This window comes from Centroberyx affinis, unplaced genomic scaffold, assembly GCF_046629955.1.
Source record: "Centroberyx affinis isolate AG114_WGS23_722 - 3 ecotype Tasmania unplaced genomic scaffold, CSIRO-AGI_Caff_v1 ptg001291l_1, whole genome shotgun sequence".
Classification (NCBI taxonomy): Eukaryota; Metazoa; Chordata; class Actinopteri; order Beryciformes; family Berycidae; genus Centroberyx; species Centroberyx affinis.
The window spans coordinates 31056-54578 of NW_027279797.1; the positions used below are offsets into that span (position 1 = coordinate 31056).

The 23523-nt window shown below is 43.5% G+C and overlaps 1 protein-coding gene across 1 annotated transcript in view; it reads right to left on the reverse strand.

Annotated features, from left to right (window-relative positions):
* Positions 1 to 20304, reverse strand: part of esama (endothelial cell adhesion molecule a) — a 47684-nt gene extending 27380 nt beyond the window's left edge. The window contains exon 1 of the mRNA XM_071525388.1: positions 19919 to 20304. Within this exon, the coding sequence (XP_071381489.1) occupies positions 19919 to 19985 (67 nt within the window). The 5' untranslated portion in view covers positions 19986 to 20304. The remainder of the gene's footprint in view (positions 1 to 19918) is intronic.
* Between the last annotated feature and the right edge of the window lie 3219 nt (positions 20305 to 23523).

Sequence of the window (23523 nt, forward strand, 5' to 3'; positions counted from 1 at the left end):
TAATGTGACCAAGAGAGAGCATGTAAACAGAAAAAGGATGAGCCCTAAAACTGAACCTTGATGCTGTTGTTGTTGTATTCATATTACATTTATGTTAGGTTGTATGTTTGAGACATTTTTCCTTCAAGTTTTCCTATTAGTTTGTCAAATTGGACATTTCAGGCTTGTTTGGGAAAATCCAATTACTGTTCAAATCCTACTGAGCAATACTCTGTTTTGGCATGATTGCGAGCTACTCCACAAATTGAAACTGAATAATGAAGCAAAGCAAAAAATCAAATCAGGATAAATGTCTTACAAGTATTTCCTTTGAAAATTAGTCCTACAAGCAGCCTCCTATCTGTTTCAGCATGCTCCTAGATAATGATCAGCGTGTCTTCTTTAAAGAAACAGGATATCACACAACTTGCTTCCCTCTATCTATCTCTTAAAAGTCTCTTCACTTCGCCATTTCAGAGATTCCTAAAAGCTGCTGTTGTTTGATCCAGCACTGGGCTAGAAGTAAGACTAGAGTGCTATTCCTTTCCAGGTAAAGGGCTTCCCTTTTCTAAATCGAGCCATTGTGTGAGCCACAGCCTGCTCGACTACCCAGAATCCCACAGGACAATAGACAATGGGGTCCGACTTCAGTTACCGAGCACCTGTACGCGCGCACACACACACACACACACACACACGTATAGGAACAGGAGACAGTCACACACACAGACAAACACACCACTCCATGAATTCAGACCCCCACTGCCCCTTCACCAGCTACCACAGGAGGGATCCAGTTGCAGGAAGGATGGGCGTGGCGCCGGCGACACACTGGCTAAATTAAAAGGCTCTGCTGTCCTTTTGACTCGGCTGAGAAGTAGCTCAGTTTCAGTGTGGAAACCCTCCAGCACCTCACTGTATCTATCACACACAGAGGTTACAACGTATTGATCCGTAGCGGAGCCCTCTCCCTCTTCCACACGACACAAGCAGCAGCCACCAGACTCCACTGTGTTTCCTCGCCCTTCTCCATATTTTCATTCCATACCAAATCACCAAGATAGGTAACATCGCCCGCCCCCCTCCCTCCCTCCCTCCTGCTACTACAATAGAAGCTGTTATTCACCGACAGTCTCGCGCCTTCGTATTGAGACGGGGAGAAGACAGAATGTATTTATTTATTTTTGGCGGCTAACCGTTATCGGCGGGATTGATCGCCGAGGGGCTGGAGTCGTGCTGTGTGCGAGGCGAGGGCCGACGACAGGAAGGAGGAATGTTCTGGAAGGCCTTATCTGGGAGCGCCAGGCCGCCGTGACGGGAAGTGGGGTGTCAGGAGGGGAAAGAGGAAGTAGGCTAGGACGCAACGCACAAACACACACACACACACACACACACATATCTATGCAGGCGTGCACAAACACACGACTACGCACACAAGCACACGGCCTTTCCTGCCCTATCGACGACACTGGTGCGATAGACAACTCCCATCTTTCTCACTTCCCGATGATTTCACAGTTTCATTTCCTCTATCTTCCAATTCTGTTTTTCCTTCTCTCTCTCTCTCTCCATTTCCCTCTCTCGTTATCAGCAGGTTTTAGATGGAACAATTTGAACGGAGGAACAAATTGTGGAAATTGTGGAATTGCGGTGCTCAAGGTCTAGTGAATATCAAAGCGAGGAAGGCTGTTTTTGCTGATGAACAATACTGAACATAATGTGAATACAGCAGGTTCACAACGCTTCAAAGCCTCCCCACCCCCAAAAATCACCATGAAGGGAATTTTAGAGCAATTTCCCTCCTGTTATATTTCAAAAGATGCAACTGTCTGAATGGTTGGCTCTTGATTCAATAAGTCACACAGGACAGAGCATTGTTCCATTTTGTTATTACTATTATTATGTACGTCTATCTTTACCCCATACACCCCCACTGTTAAAACCTGCCAAATACACCATTTAATGGAGGAATTGATATGTATTGATATGTATCATATACTTTCGTAATAAATAAGTTGCTAGAAATGACTCAAGACTTATTTGATTGTATTTGACTAGTTGAAATAACTCATCAGAATTATTAGGATTATAAGAATTAATAGGGCGATGAGGCCATGTGGTCAGTCTTTCAGTAAAGGAATTACAGCCTAATCCCAAGCTCATAACAGATCAGTACTGAAATAAATCCACAGTGTTTATTGTGGATTGCGTGGTTTTGACAAAACCTGTGGTGAGTCTCCCCCAGATATGACTGATACACTAAGAATAACTGTTTGCATTAGCCACTAACCTGGCTAGAACGTCACGGTTTGGTCCTCAATTGTAGCGTAAATCAAGTGCAGCTGCAACTCAATGATGCATCATTTTCTCATTTGAAGTGAATGACTTGTCTGCCGGTCGGTCTGCAGAGACCAACACAGGCACTGATAGCTCAGAGAGAGTCGAGTCAAGGTCATTTAAAGACCGCTTTGAACAAACGGGTTTGTCACAAGATGCTTCACAGAAGACAAACGACATAAGAACAGATGGAAACAAGGATAATATGAACCATAGATAGACAAAGTACATCACAAACGCTTGCTGCACAGCGCCACAACTGAATGTATTAACTAGCAAACAATAACATGTCTACTAAATGTTCTTTAGTTTATTTAAGCTTCTGGTTGCACCAAAGGCATTAAATCAATAGGCCATAGGCAGTATATTCACAGCAAAGACATGATAGCACATGATTTATAATAATGTGATACTTTATTGATCCCATTGGGAAATACTTTTTTCCCTTGCCCCCCGCCACAGGGAGGTCAAAGGTCAGGTTCAGCTACAGAACAGCCTCTCTGGAGCTGGTAGGGATTCACTGTCTTGCTCAAGGACACTTCAGCAGGGTGGATGTCTGCCAACATGGGCTCTTGAACATGGGTCATCTGGATGAAGGACAGTCTCTTTAACCACTATGATTGGCTGCTGATGAGCTTTTGGTGCCCAGAAGTTGAATGAAAAGATCAGGTTCTTCAGAAACCGATTTATCATGTGGGACTCCTTTCATTCCACCCAAAAAGCATCTGTGTTTTGGCTGGTGTGATATTGAAACAAATGTTATTGACACTAACACAGCACTATCTTTTACCAGCCTCAGAAGACGTCTTCCAACTTTGCCAAATCCTGTCCAATCCTAATCTAGGTTATTTGGCTGAGATGGATACTGTATGCTGAGGGGTTTTCACAGTAGCAGCGCCGTAAAGCCTGAAACACAAGCACGCACACACACACACCTCTTGCTGACACCCTGGAGTCTGCCGGGATTTGTGCCTGTGTGCACGGCTGTCACTTGCTGTGTGAAATAATGCATGGGCTCCTAAGCAGGGCCCCTCTCTCTCCCTCCCTCTCATTCTCCTGAGTGGCCTGACAGCGAGTGCCGGCTTTGTCACAACAACCACAACTTAAGGCCCTCCTCGACCCGCGATCCGTAGCACTTTGGAAACAGGACCAGTTAATGGAACCCACTGGGTCATCTGACTCCATTTCCATAACGTGGTGAAAGACAGAAAGAGAGAAAAAAAAACAGAGAGAGTGGGAGAGAGAGAGAGCGAGAGAGGGAGAGGGTTAAAGTAGACACCGAAACAACAATCTGTGAACACATCGCAAATTTGTGCTGACGGGGCAGGGACGACAATGGCGGCTGACAGCACCATGTGATGAAAATAACAACGTCCATGCATAATGCAGGACACTCTCCTTCCACTGAACCGAGCACTCTGGACTCCAAGACGTCGCTGTCCCTCCTAAAAAGCCCTTCTCCGAGGGGGACTTGTAGCTTCTGCATCTCCCCTCATAGAGAATAAACTTCCAACGGCAGTGAGCATCCGTTGGGAGAAGGGGCTGTAATTACGCGATGGGCAGCGGCGATAGCGATATCCTGCTCTCGCCTCAGAAGTAGTTGTTAGCATCGGATCTGCCCAGCGGGTCCCGAGGGGGGGGCAGGAAAAACCCCTGTCATGTTGCCTGTGTGTTAAACAAGCAAATCCGCAATGAGGGAGAGGGACAGGAGTTAGAGGCTTGGGCGTCACAGGCAGGAGATAGCATCCTGCGCTTTGAAAGTACGCTTTATGTTAGATTTGCCAGTCACGTTAGCGCCTGGGAGATGCTTGTGATTATGGCTGTTAGTCCGCTGACGAGGTGGAGGAGTTTCATAAGAATGCGTTCTCAATGTAGTTCCATGTTTGAACTGCCTCTCTTCAGGCAGGATCTATGAGCAAGCCTGTATTGTGGCACATACATAAATCAAGATAGCCATAATCAAGTTGAATCACACCCCTTTTGTTTTTTTGTTTTTTTGTTAGCTTGTCAAGATGTGTGCTATGTCAAATATTTTGCTGTCACTGCTGTCAAACAACTGTAAAAGATAAAGTGGTGATGATTTCAAAAAGAGACAAGAAGGGATCCTGGTAGCATCTATAGTCTGTTGACTTTAAATACACAGATCATTCATTTTGTTGCAGGTTTTACAGACTGACACTCTGAATCCCTGAATCTAAAACCATATTCTAGCTGTGGTGAAGGAGGAACATCCATCATATCTGAGGTGCATAACACTGAATGGCTGATTTTCAATAACTGGCATCATCAGCCTGATGTGTCGATCTAACTGTAATAGGCTTGGGCAGAAAATTTTATATCGCAATACTGTCCCGCCAAAATATTGAGATACAGCAAGTGCAATATTCATTACTGTGGAAAATGTCGCGATACTGTATTTGCTATTATTGAATGTTGATTTCTCTAACACAGATATATCTATCTAAAGAAGAGCCGCATTCCCACATTTTCCTTCGGGTCCAGGCTGGCCACAGGAGATGAAAAATGGGTTAGAAGAGCAGCAAACAAACACAAGCCTTTGTCTAGCGGTAAGTAAGTTGCACTGGCATGGTCTTGGGAAAACAGCTACCCACAAGCCCTGTGGTGGAGTGTGTGTGGCGTGGCGTGTGCAAATGTGAGACGATGTCTGCAGCCTGTTAGCGAGTCCTGCCGAGCGCCGGGGCGGGAAACGCACGCGCCGGTTCCTAGTGAACGGGCCGTGATTCAGATGGACACGGGGCGGCCGCGACTAGCAGGGTTTGCGAGGGACTGAGCTAAAGCAAAGCAGAGGGGGGGGGGGGGGGGGAAGAAAATCCAAGGTGCTACTGTAGGCTGGAAATGAGCTCTTATGTAAGCGACTTCATCCTGTCCTGTATAACCACCCATCCCCCCCCTCCACACACACGCACACTCACACACATCCTTGAGGCATTAATAAGTCATAACTCAGATGTTTTGCTCTCTTCTACACCCCATCCATCCTCATTTACAGAGGTGCAGAGTCAGTCGGGCTGAGGTGAGTGGCAGGCGATTTACCTTTTTTTTTTCTCTGCCACCACGAATAAACCTGCAGCAGAGCAGAGGCGCGCGTGTGTGCGTAAGCGTGTGTTTACTGCGCACACACACGCGAGACTTTCACGTGTGTGTGTCGGTGCGTGCGCGTGCGTGTGTGCATGTCGGCGCCCATTACCTTGCATGTGGAGAACCCACTGAACTGTTTCTGCCTTCATGGGTGTTTGACCTACCTGCTCTGATCAGGTTTCATTGGGGCTGGACGGCTCACAGGACTGGAACTACTCACTTTATTTTAGGTCTTTACTGGACTGTAATTCTCTCTGTCCCCCAAAATTTCTATATACATACATAGTCGCTCGGAAGAATATTCAACCCCCCCCTCCCCTCCTTCATGTCGAGCACCACGTTTTCTTGAGCTACAAAAGGATTTCAAAAACCTTTATTTTTGATTTATTTTTGGACTGAATTTTACCCACAATTCTCTATCAAAATGAAAAGAAAATTCAAGCCCAGATTGAGGAGCAAAGAAATATCAAAGGTAATTTATGCATTTGCTCGTTGGGGAAAAAGCAATGGGCATATCTGCTGATTTACCTATGTAAAGTCCTACATGTGTCTTTCCCTTACTGTGAGGGTGCTAAAGGAAACAGATATTGCTTCAGTTTGTACATTAAGCATTTGGATCATCATTTAAGGTTACAGTAATCATGTGCTAGGTGAGTACCGGATACATTCTAATTTCATCATTGTAACATAATCTTCTGTTTAATCATTTATGTATTGTAGTCCATAGTCAGTGTCAGAAATAGAGTCTAGATGTTTAAAAAGGGAGGATTTTTCGTGTGGAAATCTACTGTCTGAGTTTATTTCAAGGAAAAATAACAGAAACTAGCCATAAATAGTAAGTAGTCATGTTATGACACATGATGTTAAGATGCTGCGTTCCCAATATAGCTAAAAACTAGCAAGGGAAGACTAGATCAGTGTGTGTGTGTGTGTGTATCTGTCAGTATGCCCTCCGAAATTGTAAGTTTAAACAACAGACACCAAACTACGTCAGCTCATTACTCTCTCTCTCACACACACACACACACACACACACAGACACACACACACTGCTGTCTGGTCAAGTACTCCGGCTTTGTCCGCCTCTCAGATTAAAGCTACCGGGCTAATTTGCTGCCTCGTCGCAATTCCCGCATAATCCGGTTCTAATCCTCACCGACTCGATTAAACAGCCAAATCTCCAGCTCAGTATCTGGCTCTATCTGGCACACTCTTCATTTGTGCTCTCTCTCCTCCACTTTCTCCCTCTCTCTCTCTCTCCATCCCCTCCCTTCTGCCTCTTGACTCTATCAAAATCTTCTTTATCTTCTTTGCTCTGTCTGCCTCCCTCTCTTTTAGTCCTTCTCTCTCTGATTCTCCACTCTAGTCTTTTTTCTCTCCCCCTTGTTCGTTCTCAAAGTCCCAAAAATACTTTTCTGGCATGTTCCTTTTTGCTCAGGTGAAATATGGATCGGGTTTCCCAAAAGTGGCTTAGCCCTGAGGTCGCCTTGGGGAGGCGGTCAGGATGCTTTTGGGAAACTAGCTCCAGAACTCTTCATGACCGGCTCATTGGCCAACAAGTGACAGTAGCCCTATTCACATGAGAGTAACATTACCTGGGATGTGAATTAAAATCAATAATCACAAACAGGCAAAATTACCTCATTCTTTAAAATTACCTCTTAAAGAATGATCTACCTGCATCTACTTCCCCTTGTTTGTAGATGCGCTGGATGTAGATGCATGCCTTTCAAAAGAGTATGCAAGCCCTATGTGGGCTAGTTGATGAGCTCCATCTTCTCATTATCACCTGACTAAATGAGAGGGCAGTGGCACTGAGTGCTATGTTGAGCTGTCCGAGCCTAGTTTAACGCAGCAGGGCGATGTCAGCCCAAGGTTATCCCCGCTGAGGTTGTGCGTGACACCCCCAATGCCCTTTAATAAATCATAAACCTACAGAGAAGAGCAGGGCGGTGGTGGGACGTAAGAGAAAAAGCTCACAGTATACTGAGGGCTTAGTAGATAATCAAGTTGAGAATTATTGAGACAGAGTGAATAATTGAAGTCTCAGTGAATGATTGAAGTCTTTCTACAGCGGGTAGACAGGCGGCTCACCCTATTGGGTGTGTTTTGAATGCTCAAAGCTTTGCTCAGGAAACTGTGACAAAATTTCATGAGTACAATTAGGACAGCACATGCTTGGGAGGCTGCAGATGGAAACCAAGCTTCTTTTACCATCCTAAGGCAAGGTCAAGGACTGTTTAGTGCTTTAGAATTTTTCACCCATAGTTCTCCCATGCTGAAAGTCATTTAATCAAACAATTCCAATCCTATGTTCTAGTTTTGGTAGAGGGACAACTCTTTTGTTCATGTTTGGATTAAGGACTGGGCTTGTAAGTGGAGATCTAGAAACACATTTTCGGGTCAAAATCAAGACACGAAACATGAATTTCAGAAGCCATGTTCAAGTTAACAGGATACATCTCTGGACAAGCCATGTTTCCTCTACCAGTTATTTACATAACCCATTCATCAGACACTGAAGGGAAGATAAATAAGGCTTCCAATAGTGATCACAATCAATGATAAAATGATGTGTCTGTGAGTATGTGTGTGTGTGTAAGCCTACGAGTTTGTATCCTCACACGAGCAGAGTTCAAAGAGGTCTTCTCAAGCACTCCAGTAGGAACACATCGCCAGCCTTGTCACGTTATGCATGTTCCCGCAGACTCGTGCCACCAAATGTTTACATAACTTCTATGTCAAACTTTGATGAGGAAACATAAACAACAGCTTTTGATAAAGAACATCAGCCATACCAGCGGACAAGCCATCTATTTTCATGAAAGCGACGACATTCCTTCCCAGCTTTGATTCTCGGCTTTGAACTCCATGAGGATACGCACGTGTACCAGAGTTAGTTACTTCAGGTTTTAAGTGCTTTTTCGTGTGGTGTTTCTGTTATTTTGTCCTTCCTCTTTACATACACACACATTAGCAGTAATTGGCAGAAGAGAAGTGGGAGAAACAGTTTATTTGGCAACTCGCGCTGCTCCATCGCATGGCTTGTTATGATCAAGTCCAACAAATTGCTGCAGCCAGCAAATTATGAAGAACTGAAGAAAATGAGTGAAAGTAAAAGAGAGCGAGAGAAAGAAAGGAGGAAAAAAAAAACCCCTTCGTTGGCACTTGACAGCTCGGGTCTATTTTTATCACTGGGAGGAGGTAAAAGACAGATGAGCGACAAGTTTCGGCGGTTAAGGGGAGGTCTGATCGTTTCTCCTGTGCCTCGCTGTGTGATGTCTTGCTCAGTGACAGGTAGTGTCAGGAGGGGAGACGAGGCAGAAACCAGTATTCCTCTGTGAGTTCTGTGTGTGTGTGTGTGTGTGTGTGCGCGCGCGCCGTTATTAAACGGAATCCGCAAAGTTATTTTCCTGACGATCGTGATAGCGGAGGAGGGAGCGCGGGGGAAATTCGAGAGAGCGATTACGGATCAGACAAGGCTTGCCTTTCGTCCTCCTGGATGTGTGTTAAAATGAGTGAGTGGGGGTGGGGATGGGGGGGGGATATATGGATCTGCCATCATGATTAAAGTGTTCACATCGAGGGAATTGTTTAGGCAGGAGTGTCGTGGAAGCGGTATGGGGAAGAATACGGGAGAATGAAGTGATTATAGCGTCTCAAAGAGGGACGAAAAACATGTTGCATCTAAATGAGGATTTTCATTAAAGATGACAGAGTGATGAAGACGTTTAATAAGGGCTTTGTATACATGTGTACATATGTGTGTGTGTGAGTGTGGCCTAGTCACACACAATCCGACAGAATACCTCCTAGCGCTACCGCAATGCCTCATCGCGACGCACTGAGGTCTTACCCTTTTCCCTTCCGATTTCCCTCGCTTTAACTGCATTGTGAGTCAAATCTAAACCTCTGCATACGGGAATTCAAACTTCTTGGGAATATAGAGATAGAGCACCTAGAGGTCAATTGCCTGCCTACAGCAGATTGCCAATTGCCTTCGGCACGTCATGCATACATTCACATAAACAATCCTCGGCGCACCTCCGAGCGAAAAGAACCGGACGAAAAGCGAGCGGTTTGCCTAATTACTCTTAATGTCTGGGGTTAATGGGAACGTCTCTCACGGATGGGTGGCCTCAGGAAATCAGTGAACGTAATGACCAGTCACTAATGAATGCTCAAAACGTCAATGGTGACACTCGGCTGAAAAGCTTTTCTGTCGCCGCTTTACTAAAAAAAAGGCACAGGTTTGCCGGAGTGGCTCAGCAAAACGCTGCCTCCCACGTGAGAGAACTCCATCACTTTGTGGTTCAAGTGGCGAGCATTTCCATATTGCCATTCTAAAACAGAGTCAGCAGTAAGCTAGACTGCCTCAAATCCAGACTTAATCCTGATAGATCCTGTTTAGCATTCAGTTTAGAAACTTCCACCTCTTCAAAGACATGTGCAGGGGAGATTATAAGGGCTCTCGCTCCCTGTGCTGCACTTCAGAGCCTGTGTACAGTTGTGCTGCCGCGCAGAGATACGTGAGGAAAGAGATGAATGAATGAGGGGTAATGTGTTCTGCTGGCGGATGGGGACACACCAAAGGCAAAAGTGACATTTAGGTGAAGGCTAGCATTCAAGGCGACATGTAGCTTTATGTCAAAGATACCATTTCCTGTTACCAGATGTCTTTACGCACTTTCCTGTCTTGCACGTACATACAAATTCTTACGCCATTGTCCTTGCCTAGAGAAGCAGAAAATAGAGCTGACATCAGACATCAACAGCAAGGAAACTGATCTAGCCTTTCGGCGGGCCACAGGTCCGCGGCGACTTTCACAATTAACAATGGTGGCCCGCGAGGATAGCTGGACCCGAGCGGTGGAGAGCAATGCCTTGCAGGGGGGATTTACTGCAAGTGAGGGGAAGTGTCCAACCGATGACAGAAATACAGACATTTGTGCCAAATGAAACAGCCAAGTCTCTTCCTTCGGCGAAGAGCGTGGAAATTACATTTGTGTAATAGTTTGTTTTTAAAACCGCTCAGTTGCTCTTAATCTGATGACGGCAAACATGTTTTCTCTGAGGGCCTTTGTCACTTCAACTGCAAATGAAGAAAGAGAAATCCAATTAGGGCAGTGTCGGCGGAGGTCCCCTGCATATTGAGAAATGGCATATTAGCGGCATATTAAAACATATCCACTCTCATGTCTGCGTAAGGGGGTGCATTAGCCAAAATACAGTGCAGGGGAGGGCGGCGCTGCGGGGGATGTTTTCAATAAACAACAATTATAGATGGAGGGGGTGTGAGCTGCACCTCTGAGCCATTATCGGAGATAATGACATCAACTGAGCTCCCTCCAGAGTGTAGTTGTGTGTGACAGAGAAATGGATAAGAGCCTATAATTACATACACCACCCAGGGAGGGAAGGATCAGTGGAGAGAAGAAGAAGAAAAAGGAGAGAGAGAAAGAGAGACAGAGAGAGAGAGGGAGAAAGAGATAGGGGGATGATTGGAAAGAGAGGAGAGTAAACACATAGGGCTACAAAGTGAAGGCTCAAATGAGGGACTGTACAGTTATATACACACACATATACACGCACATACAATGGGTGTGTGAAAACCGACAACACACACACACACACACACACACACACACACACACGCACACACACACGTCTTGCTTGCTTCTACTATAACAAGGTCCCCTCGCTCCAACCCTCTCGGCTGACCTGAGACGCTGATGCTGATGAGATGCTGGAGCTGCAGCCCTCAGGAGAGATGGGATGAAGGAGAGGAGGAGGAGGAGGAGGAGGAGGGGTGGACAGTGAGATGAAGAGGAAAAGAAGAGAGCAAGGAGGAGGAGGAAGTAGAGATGAGATGATGATGATAAAAAAAAAAACGGAGGAAGCATTTGTAGGCAGGTGAGAAGGGAGAGAGAGAGGAGAGAGAGCAGAGGGACAACTGTGAAGGGGAGATACACTGCAAGAAATGTCCATCTTAACAAGTCCTTTAGTCACAAGGCAGGTCATTTGTATCAAGAAAATGACTTGATTCAAGAAAGTTCATTTGCATTGACAACAAGTGGAATCTTCTCACTCCCTTGGCACATTTTGTCATTTGTCTTGAGGAAATTGAGATGTTGAGACTCAATGCTGTACTACATGACTTGTTAAGATGGGATTTTTTGCAGTGCGGGGGAGGAGGGAGTGGAGTTAGTGGAGTGAATGCAGAGATGACAGGAGAGCCTGCCCTCCTGGGCATCACAGACAAGCTTCTGAAAAAATGCGATCGATAGAGCGGCTATTTTTCTATGCTGGCAGGCACAGGACTTTTAGGGTTGAGACGCCTGGAAGCCCCGGCTCACCCTCACCCTTCATAAAAGACACCAGTTACATTGATGTTTCGGATCACGTAGTTGGGCGCCGCTCTCGAGATCTTGAGAGCATTGTCTGACTGGGTGAATATGTGAAGTCAGTCCTTGGTCTATTTCAAGAGCATGCCTTTAAATTGGCTTGATTGTCACTGTGTCCATCAACACCTACTGTATGTGTCCTGTCAAAGTGCTGCTAATGCAAGCCGCTCAGGACGGGATCGCCAGCTAAATGCCCACAATGTAATGAAAAAGAATTAGAGAATAAGTAAGATAAGAAGACATAGAAAAGAGAAAAATATGTTTCCACCCTAAAAACACTTAAACACTGTTAAAAAGCAGATATTGGCAGTGTTATTCCCATGGATAGCAGGCCAACTGTAGACAATGTGACATCATGTTGAGATAGCAGAAACATTTTCAACTATCTAAAACATAACAGTAAACGGTCTCTTGTTCTTACTATCGCTACTGCTATCGCTCTCTCCATCTACATCTGTAACCCACAGCTGAAAGTCACGCCTGTCCTCTGGGGGTTGTCAAAAGGCATTCTGGGAAACGTAGGAAATCACTAATTGAGGTAGAAGTAGATGAGGCAGGATAAGTGGGTACACCAAAAAATGTAATTACAACACTTCACAGTGTCCAGTGTGAGAGTGTCCGAGGGTGGACTTTTCCTTCAAGGCTGCATGATGCATGCGTGAGCCCAGTGGCATAAACCTAGCTTGTGCCTCCTACTGTCTCTCTAACAGCCGCTTCTTCATCACTCGCTCTGCCTCGGTGAGAACGCCAATACAGCGCTGATGCCCCGAAGGCCTCCGCTTAATAGTGTGAACGTAATGACTTTTTCCACAAGGCTGCCTGCTGCCGATGCTACCTCATACACAATTACTCCATCTGTGTTTCATCGGGCCTTTGTAATTATACTTTTGCTAATGTAAAAGAGATTTTCTCCGCGCACAGGTATCAAAGTGATATAATGACCGGGTCTATGAAAATGGTCTACTTGTGTGTGCACGCACGTGTGTGTGTGTTCATACATGTGCATGCAGGCATATTCTATATCTATAGAATATAGAAGAAAAACATTCATTTATGTTTTTTTTCTTAAAAGATCCTTATCTTTATATAACTTACATCCGTCTGATACTTCTACTATGATACAGTACAATGAATTTAAGTCATAAACATGCTTACAATGGTAATAATCCTTTTTACACCATGGCATGCATAATTCCGTTTCAGTCAAAAAGGGCTAATTCTGAGGCTATTTCAATGTAACACACAAACACTTATCAAAAAGGCATTATAGACCATACTCTAAGCATCATTCTGTTCAATAGCCAGCTGCAACAGATCATTGAAGAACATGACTCTTTACAGTAGCTTATTGAGGTGGGAAATAAGTAATTAGAGAAGAAACTATAAATACAGTCCCTAGCAAAGACTTATTTTATTGACATAGTCTGATTACAAGCTACCCAAATACAGGACAGGATTATGTCAATGTCCCTGAAATCTCAAGTGCATCAGTCTCAACCCCCCCACCCCCACCCAAGTACCTCCAAGTAAGAATTATTTAAACACAGATGTAACCTATCTTGTCTAAGCCCTTGCCCTCAATTCCCGTCTGTCCACAGCTTTATTTGCTTTTTTTTATTTTGAAGGACAGGTCATAAGGATATGTGGCTGTGGTTGTTGTTGAATTCTGGCTGCAACATCTGTCAGCGGCACTGCAAGCAAGCTGCACCAGTTCATAGTGGTATCGCCGCCGTGGCTAACTGGGAGGCAAGGCAGTGCTTAGCATTGTTGTGGCTATTGTTGTAACTCCAGTTTTTGTGACTGTGATCCTCTGTGGGGTTGTGAAAATTCTACGACCCTTGGGCTTATGAAACTCTTTCAAAACCCATTAGATATATGCATTAGCTTTTTGACATATTTGAAATACAAGGTTTTCAGAAGTACAGAAGTGTAAAGAAGTCATGAATATGACGTTGTTGTGCATTTAAACACTTTTGTTTGGAAATAACAAAATGCACCCTGGAGCAAAAGGAGTTTTGCTGATGGCTGTTGCTGTATTTTAGAAATCTGACAGCATAGAGCTACTTTCTGCTGCAGTGGCATAATGAAGAGGAGAAAATGTGCATCATGCATGTAATTGATGGTTTAATTGCTAAAAATTGTTGTAAAATACAACACATTTACCATCAGTTGTTGACAAAGCTTCCATGCTCTCCGCCTCCTAAATGTCTCAACTCAGCAACTCAGGTATCATAGAAAACTCCTACTTTTTCCAGGTCGTATTTACCACTTTTTGGGGATCTTGCGTGTGCACTCAACCTGTAATTAAGATATTTCCGGCAGGCAATGCTTGAAGGCAGTAGTAGCTGTGTGCTGCTAGGTAGCGTTAGCTAAGCACTCTATCAGTGACTACACTGCCTGTCCAGAGGGAGATAGGAAAGGGGGGTTTCGACATCAGCAGCCTGCCAGAACGTATGAGGCTGAGGGAAGAGGGAGAATAGCCAGCGAAGCAGCCAGACTGGCCCTAGGAGCCACCTGATAAGCCTCCTGTGGCTCCCTTGGCTGTAAATAGTCATTAGCCAGTGTATTGTCAAAGCCTGGCTATACTGGCTCCACAGGCAGCCTTAAATTAGGTGTTGGGTATGAGTCTGACACTGCAGTCTTGCATTGTGTATGCAATTCAGCAGGACATGCCATTATTATGATTTGGGACATCCCCTTCAAAAACCATGATAACATTTATATAAATATACCTCATCTGGCATTTATTTGGATTATCTAGAGAGGGAATATAATGCCTTGCCGAGAGAAACTATTCTTGACTGTAAAATGCCAGAAGCAAACATCAGCTGGGAATAACTCTGTTTATGTAGCCCATATGCAAAACAATACACAAAGCCACATGTTTTACTGTCCACAAGAGATTTCTATCAGAACTTGCAGGCGTCTTTACCGGCATTAATCACTCATGGGGGCAGAAATATGAACGCCCATACACAGCAGGTCTGGTCTGCCCATGCACCGCCTGCTTCCTTTTCAAGAAAGGGAGATGGGGAGGGAAAGAGAGAGAGAGGGAAGAAGAAGAGAAAGATGAGGGAGGGAAGCGTATGTGCCTGTGCCTTTAAGAGAGTCCCCAGGCCAGGGCCGAATGTTGGGAAAGTCGCCCAGTGGCTTTCTCATGACCCCTGAGAGGAGGCCTTCATCCTTCGGGGACCAGGGACGGGGATGGGACGTCACAGAAAGCCCAGGAAAGGGACGTCCAACACATCCACACATCAGCATGTCATGACTGGCACCAAGACACTGGCTGGTGGATGGGTCTCACTGCGTATCTTTCTGTGCACACAATAATCAAATTACTGCTCCTACTTTGACTGGGAAAATAATTCGCAAATTCCTATTTTCATGCGATACTGCATTCTGTAATTACTGCCTGAACGTGCCTCCTCCACTTATAGGTGACAAGCAACATCCTGCATTCCCCATACTGTACTGTCATAAACTACAGCCGTGTTGCTCCCACTGTATTTCCATTGATCCCATGCCACTTTCCCACAATATATCCAGTGTTGAGAGTGTATGAACGATGGATATACTTAACAATAGTGACTATACAAATTAGCAACTCAGTGAATGTTGCCTGTGAAACCTGTAATGGACAGGCTTACGTTGAGTAAGCCCTTAAAAAATGTAGCTAATATTGCAGTGCTCCGTGTTTCTTAATCACAGTATTAATCCTGTGAATGTGACTTTAATTAAAGTAATATAATTATGACTTGCGTCCTATCTCTATCTGCAGTATTCTTAGAATCACTGTAAGCCTGAAGTATTGTGGTACATGTGTGCACAGCTGATGAGGAGACTCTGACCCTTGATGATGAAGGGCTATAAACCTTATATTATTAAGCTGATAACACATCAGCGAAAGGGGGAAGGTTCAAAGGCTATGAGGAAGAGACGGAAATTTATAGAATGAAATGACCAAGAGGAAAAGCCCTGCTAAGATTTCTCAACTAGGTATGATCTCTCCAGCACAGTGTGCCCTCTCTTTTTACCCGTCACTGAGAGGTTGAACCTGCACTAATCTCCCTGCAGGTTCTATCTTGGCTTGCTGTCCTGGGCCTCGTACAGGGTGCCAGTGGGTGTAAATACATGGGATTACAAGAGGCGGGGGCACACTTGCATGGGCCGACGATTGGACGGCAAACCGCCTTGCCAGAGGGGAAAAAAGTGAGCCGTTGTATTTCTATGTCATTACGTGTGTACCAATAAATCCCTCAATCTCCTTCCTCAAATCAAAATTGCACCAGTTGCTGGGGACACGTACAGGGGACCGCAGGCTTCAAACTGCTGTAATCCCGGCTCAAAGCGGACAGGGGCTTTGCCGCACATGCATTTGGTATTATTCTAAGAAATAGGCAATTAGAGATAAGGCCATAGTTGTTGTAAGTTGGACAAATTGCATTCCACGGCCCTCCCTTCGGCAGTCTTTGGGGACAGTGTGATATATTTTGGGATGTAGCGTTGACAGGGGAACAATAGGGAGTGAAAACAGGAAACAAACAAGTGCTGTCATATCGTCATATATAGATACAGTATGCCAAGCTTTAAAATATGTTTTGACGGGGGGAGGACCACTGCCCTGACTGGCCCTGTGTTAAAATAATACATGCAGCTAAAAATAAGGCTTGCAACCCTCTCACTCACAATAATAAATCACTGAGAGCGCCACAGAGAAAATCGGTGGTGGCAGCCCAGCTCTCCTCTCCCCCATCCCAATGGAGCCTTTGAAGCTTGTATGGATTGACCTTGTTAAATAAGTAAAGTCCATTGTAGGACCCACCTGGAAAACAAATGAAGATGTTCTTCTGCCAGATGGTGTGTCCGGAATAGAAGAGTAATTGTACGATGGTTGGTTGAGAGATAAGGCAAGGTTTATATACCGCTACCATGAACGACTGACTTTGATAAGGGTCCTCTAGCTTCAAGCTTATCAGGTGTGCACGTGCAAAGGCACACACACACACACACAACACACACACATCGAACTCATATAAAATGCTGATGCAAATACAGAACAAGTAGTTGGAGAGCTGGGCACCCATAGAAAATATTAAGAGTTGGGGTTGTCAGTATTTTCAAGGGGAAACTCAAGGATTGTTCATGCCACTCGACTATTGTTTGGGCATACCTGTCTGATTCGACCCGCATGACTTTATATTCATTAAAAAGTTTGCAATTTGAAACGCTTTGAAAAAATCAATAATGGTATATTTCTGTTCTCATTCTAGCTGTCGAGATAATGTGAGTGAGAGAGCCTCAACCAGGCAGATCAATGGATAAATTCTTGATTACAACAATAGCACTGATAAAAGATAGTTTGCTCATCAGCAATGAGATTCATGAAAAAGTAACTTGCCTAAGAGCAAGTGGCAGTGGAAACAAATTCATTTAAGCATTAATACAGTCCATGATGCACTTAGCCTACTGAACCAAGCCTAACGTAATCAAATTAGTTGATCCAAATAAGACTTTACTTGGACGATCTTAATGGCTTTATGAGATTAAGGAGCACCATGAACTGTCATGCAAGCAATGGTTTAATCCAAACACATACAACTGATGTATGTATGAGATATAGCAAAAAACAAAATCACAAAAGTTCAATGTCAAATTCAAATGCTGAGAGTACCAATGAATTGAACACAGGACAGTGTTAAAGCCCAGTGATGGGCTCCTAGTGTCCCAGGGGCCACATCGCAAACTTGAATGTGAACAGTTTAAGTTGCGTCACCCTGCTTACTTGCCTATTTTCGCTTACTCTTCCTTGAACCAATGATCCCAAACATTGTCAGTCACCCAGAAAGTAACTCCCACGCTTAATGCTAGGTGGGTAATTCCCTATTTATTCCAGGTATATTTATGTCTAACTATATCAAATGGCTCCATAACTGCGTTTCAAAGTAATACACTCACTATACGCGTTCTGATCTCATTGTAGCGACAACAGCCATTTTTTCGGCACACAATCATGATTTACTCGTATCGAATTTAAGATCACTGGTTCTTTCAACTTCGACAGTCCAACAGCATTCTCTGTTACTCCGACTGAGAGACCGAACAAGGTCTTATCTTGTTTGTCAGAGGACAGTTGCTCACTTCCTGCTCTAAAGCAATACAACACTGAGACTCAAGGAGTGTCCAGTTTTCCTGTTACCACAGGCCGCTATTCATGACCGTTTCCTCCCCGAATCTTGACCACTCAGTGTTTTCAGGACACACCTGCAGGGGACTAATGGTGAGTCAAACACTGAGGTCAAGGTCAGCTACTGTTGTTGTACTGTTGTTGTAATGCATTGTTGTATCGTAACACTGAATCACTGCCTGGTGTTAAATCTCCAGATGAGTCACTATTTGAGATATGGACTGAGGTTAGGGTCCATCATGGAATCGCTCCTCTGAGTGTCTCAGTGGCATCTGACCTAAAATGTTATCATGGGTGTCTAAATGGTAAAAAGGTAGCAGTTTTCAGGCAATACCGCTCCCTTAGGGTGAAACAGGCGAGACTGAGATTGCCCGTGTCAGCACATGTGATTGTTTTGGCAACAGCGCTCAAAGGCACACAGGCTTGGGCAGCCTAGAGCAAATTAAGGACAAAATAAGAAGCTCCCACCTGATTTCATGTCTCGTGGGGGAAATAAATGTGCAGTCACCGGCTTCTGTCTATAAACCAAAAGGGGGGGGGGGGGGGGGGGGGCTCCGAAAGGGAGCTCCCTAACTTTAATGGATAATTCCTGTTTTTTCATGTCAGAGGAAGATGGTTCTTGAGAGTATACAGTCTATAGCCCAGGTAAAACTGGAATGCATGGTTAGCGTTATTGGTGATTTCCATACAAATGTCAGCAAAAATGTTGCCTCTGTGACTGCTGCGAGTTGAGTCAAAGGGGACACTGCAATTATGACCAAATGAATTTAAATCAATAGTAATTCCATTATGCTATTTAAGGATCATGGTTTTCTTTTAAATGAGAAGCATGTTGCTTTTGCCTCTGTGATCCCTATTCAGGCAGTTTGTTTGAACTTTGCTTGTGATTTCTGCCTATAACCAAAGAGTTATATTGTACAATCTTAAGACTTAAAACAACTATCCAGCCAACCCATCCCATGAAAGAAATTGGCATTTAAACATACTGTCACCATGGTGAAAAATCTTGGCAAGTGTAAAAATGAGGCTACCATCTTATGATTAGACATTGTCAGAATTGTCACTTAATACAATCAATGATTCATAACTTCTTATTGACGTTGTAAAACACTCACGCAGCTGTACTGTGGCCCAATTTCTAAATCAAAAAGATGGCAGGGGAAAAGTAGGCTGCATGTACTGTACAGCTATCAGTGAAAGTAGGAGTTTAATACATTGCTAGAGAGAGTGACTGCTGAGCCAATGTTGCAGCAGCTATAAAGGGATTATTCTTCCCTGGAAGACATAATCATGTGTAACACACTTGTTTCAAATCCTATGAAAAACAAACAGGTGTTTCAGCTTTAAATCCATCCCTTCATCCCCTGGCACACATAGCAAGCCTTGAGAAACAGATATTATTTATTGCACCTTTTGGGTCATGAACTATTGCAATTTCCCTATTAGTTATTATTATGAATAATGTTAGTATGTTTTCAAGCCCATTCTGTTAAAAAATACATTTCACACATACTTGAAGAATAATAGAATGTCTAGAGATACAATATGTTTCAAAATACACAAAAAATGGACAAAAAATGTACTCATACATGTAAATAACATTCACTGAGGATATAGTTGACTGGCCAAAATCATATTTTGGAAATACTTGCTGAGAATGTATTTCTAATGTCCAAAGTAGCCTATATATTTCAATGAATGTCACCTACAGGTAACATACACTTTCATTCATATTTGTACAATTTGAAACATAGGCTACCTTTAAATACATTGTGAGCTTATTTTCAAGTTCATTTTTTGCAGTGTGGGATGGAATGAGTCTGTGTGAGTAACTTGTAAGAAAAAACAAAACACAAAAACAAACACCAGAATAGGCTGTTTCAGGAAAGGTAAATTCAAAATGCTCATTACTGACCTGACAGCCCCCACAGAAAGGTAAACGACAGCAAAGTAAGTTTCCTCGAAGTAGTATAGACCTCCATGGTTCAGCAGCCGCAGTTTCCACTTCCCAATGCTAATGTCCTTCGCCCAGTTATATATGAGCTGTGTTTCGCCTCGGGCAAAGCTCTTCAAGTCTGTCAAGTGGCTTTCCTTCAGTCTCCCGGCAGACGTGAGCTAGGTAAGGTAAGGGACACTTCAGGTGAGGAAATATGGAAGCTTCCTTATAATCCTCTTTCTGACTTTGCAGCGAGGTGGTAATAAAGTGAAGTGTAAAATATATCAGCACCTCCAACACTGAAGGTCCTCCACGACTCTTCTTCTCCTCTTTAGGCTTGGCTGCATCTGCAATTCCCTCCTCACCGTGACCGCAGCGACTACAACTATGCAAGTTGTCATCCTGTGTCCTTTTCAGAGAGAGAGAGAGCAGGGGAGAGAGACATAGAGCGAGACATGGAGAGAGAGAGCCTCGCCACCTCAGAGCGAACCGGTGTCATGCCAGTGGTCAGAATGAAAAACACAACTTCCGGTTCTGAGTGTCAAAATAAAACCTGTCATTTGCGAAATTGATTGCAACGATCGCGTTGCCTAACAGTGCCGCTTTTATTTTCAAGGCAAACGCAACTTAGGTCCGGTATTTTCCGGCTATAATTTGGTAGCTTAACGCAGTAAAGTGAGCTACACCTGTTCGCTGATTCTCACCGTTACACGCAGGTGCAAAAGCTTCTTTTCATAAATTACAAATTTGAAATATACTTTTTAGAATTAACATGTACATATTGTCACGACCACACGTGATATCAGATAAGATGAAACTTTAATAATCCTCTTGGGGAAATTGGGTCGTCGCAGCAGCAGAGAGTAGGATAGCGATATAAGGAGAGAGAGAGTAGCCAAGGTGGGCTGAAGAAAAACACTTAAACAACTGAACACATCGAGAATAATACAGCAAATGCATATAATACACATATACAAAAACAGCCCGTAGGCTACTACCAATGTAACAATTTTTTGTAGTTACTATTGTTATTGTTACTGTTGTACCGTCGACATATTGTTGCTGACATAATGGAAAACTGGCAATATGGTGAAATACCCTGAAATGTCCAGCTGTAATAACTCACAATTTCACAAAAACGTGAAAAAACAGATCTAAATTTAGTAGGCTATAGTCCCACTGAACATTCGTGGTCTTGCAGCAGCAACTAGCTAAAAAAAACATTTTAAAACATTGTAAAAGTCCAAATATCATCCATAATCCACGACAGGGCTGTGGGTTGTGACTAAAAAGTCCTACCATGTGATGTATTTCCAATAGGAGGCTATACATTCAAAATGGGAGATTTTTCCTCAGATGTTGATATGAAAATTAAGTCAAAATTCTCTCTGAAAGGGAAAGGAGGAGGGGAAATTCATTGCCAAGGTGTGAATATGAGGTTAAATTTTCACATACAGCATTTACTAACTAGTTTTTCTTAAGTAGACACTGCTCAAAAAAACAACATACATGGAAAATAATCTCAAATCCTGTTAAATCTGACAAAGTTTGATAGCACACACATTCAGAGGAGTGAAGTGTCTCAACCCTGACTGACCTGACCTGAATCTGCCTCTTAATGAGATGAAGGGCAAAAAAAGGGTTTCAGAGGATATTCTAGGCAGGCATACTTATGTGTGCAACTTGCCAGTTTCAAATGCCCTGGCTCAAGCTGCCTCAACAATAAGCCTATTTCCAAAACCACACAAGTAAAGCCCCATCCCCCCCCCCCCCCCCCCTTCAGTCTCCCCTGGAAAATCTTAAGCTCATGTTCTATCATGTGTGAAGAGGTGTGGGTTTGAAAGCAGAGAAACAGACTCGACTCAGCTTGACATGAATTCCCAAGGTGAGCTTACCCATGATGTAAAAATATGGACTGACCTGCGCTCCCAGAGGTGGACAGACCCCTTTATTTCATTTTCTTTGCTTGCCCAGTTGCCTCAGCAACAAAGGTGAGGCTAATGCGGAGGGACTGTTCAATTATGAGAGGTGAACGAGGGTTATTCCTCTGATTAAATCCAAGGAAGCAGGGTCCGATCCTTATGGGGGTGAGATTTTGCTGTGTTGCTGCGAATTGCATGTGGGCCTCCAGCTGAAATCTACTGCATTCAGAGAAGGGGAAAGCTGTCAAGACACCTCTGTTTTTCTTTTGGTGCAAAATAATTTGAGCAGGGCTGAGGCTAATACTGGATTCTGGACTCTTAATCTAAATAAAAAAAAAAAAAACTCCAGTCAAATGATGAGCAAACCTGACACCTGGAGGCGAAACATGTTGCTCATTCCATTATATTAAGAATTGCTCTAAAGAAACATTTAAGATATACTGTAAAAAAATATGGCAACTTTCATTATTGTATGGATAATAATTCCTCCTATAGCCAGTTCCTGTGAAAAGCAGGTAAAGGGATCTACAATGGAGAGTGTAGTCAGTTGATTTTGGTAGACTTTTCAAGCAAATTTAATGCATAGCAGATCCACTGAAAGGTCAGTAATGATGAAATATTTGCATCTCAAAAGAACATATTGTTACCATGGTCTATGGTACACAAGCATTAATAGGAGATGTGAAACCAAAATAAACTATGATTGGGCAGTCAACATTATTACATATTGCTATTCATGAAAATCAAGGCTGGTATTCACTAAGGGAGTGCTGATTTGCACTCCAATTTCACTTTTCATGTTAAGATGATTGGCAAAAGGCTGTAATAGGGAGGCGTTTTTTTCCAAAGTAGGGTAATATTGCGGATGTGTTGCTGGTGATGGAAAACAGATTGGATTGCTCCTTTTAATATTGTGCTTGAAAAGGTAATTGGACTGTGCATTGGAGATGTAACATGTTGATTCTCAATGCAAACTGCTTTTAAATAGCAACTGGGCCGACAGCTTACTTGCCACAAGTAGTGTGTCACCTATGCTTGTGGGCATTAGAAGAACCCAAGCCTAGATATTCCCTAATTGAACAGTAACTACCATTTATTTGGACTAATAAATAATCTGTCATAACCCTAACCAAAGAACAACTTAAGTGTTGCTGTAACTTTGATAAAATGCCTAAATAAAGCATGGTAAAGTGTGTGAGGACAACACAGTGAGACTCTATTGTCTTTATGATCAGATTATCTCAGATTATACACTATAGGGTACATGCTTGTAGAAATCTGCATAAACCTGCATAAAAATATCTCTGGTGTTAGCCTATTGCAATTTTGTGGCACTGCGGTCATCATCACTGCCCTAGATACTGTAGAGCTGCTGTAAACACTGAAGTCCTGCCCTCCTACTGAGAGGCTTTCTACTGTAAATGCTGTAGACTCCAATCTACTCTGCACTGTACTTTAAAATAATCCTTGATTGCTTTGATTTTAGTCTTAATTTTAATTTAGTTAAATATTATAGCCTTAATTGAGACCTGAACTATCACCCACTGTCTAAGGAACTGCTAGGGGCTTAAAACCACTTGACACCAACTTCTAAAGGTGTTAAGCCTGTAAAACAAATGAAGAGAAATACTCACATGCAAATAACAGTTAATCTCAGTTAAC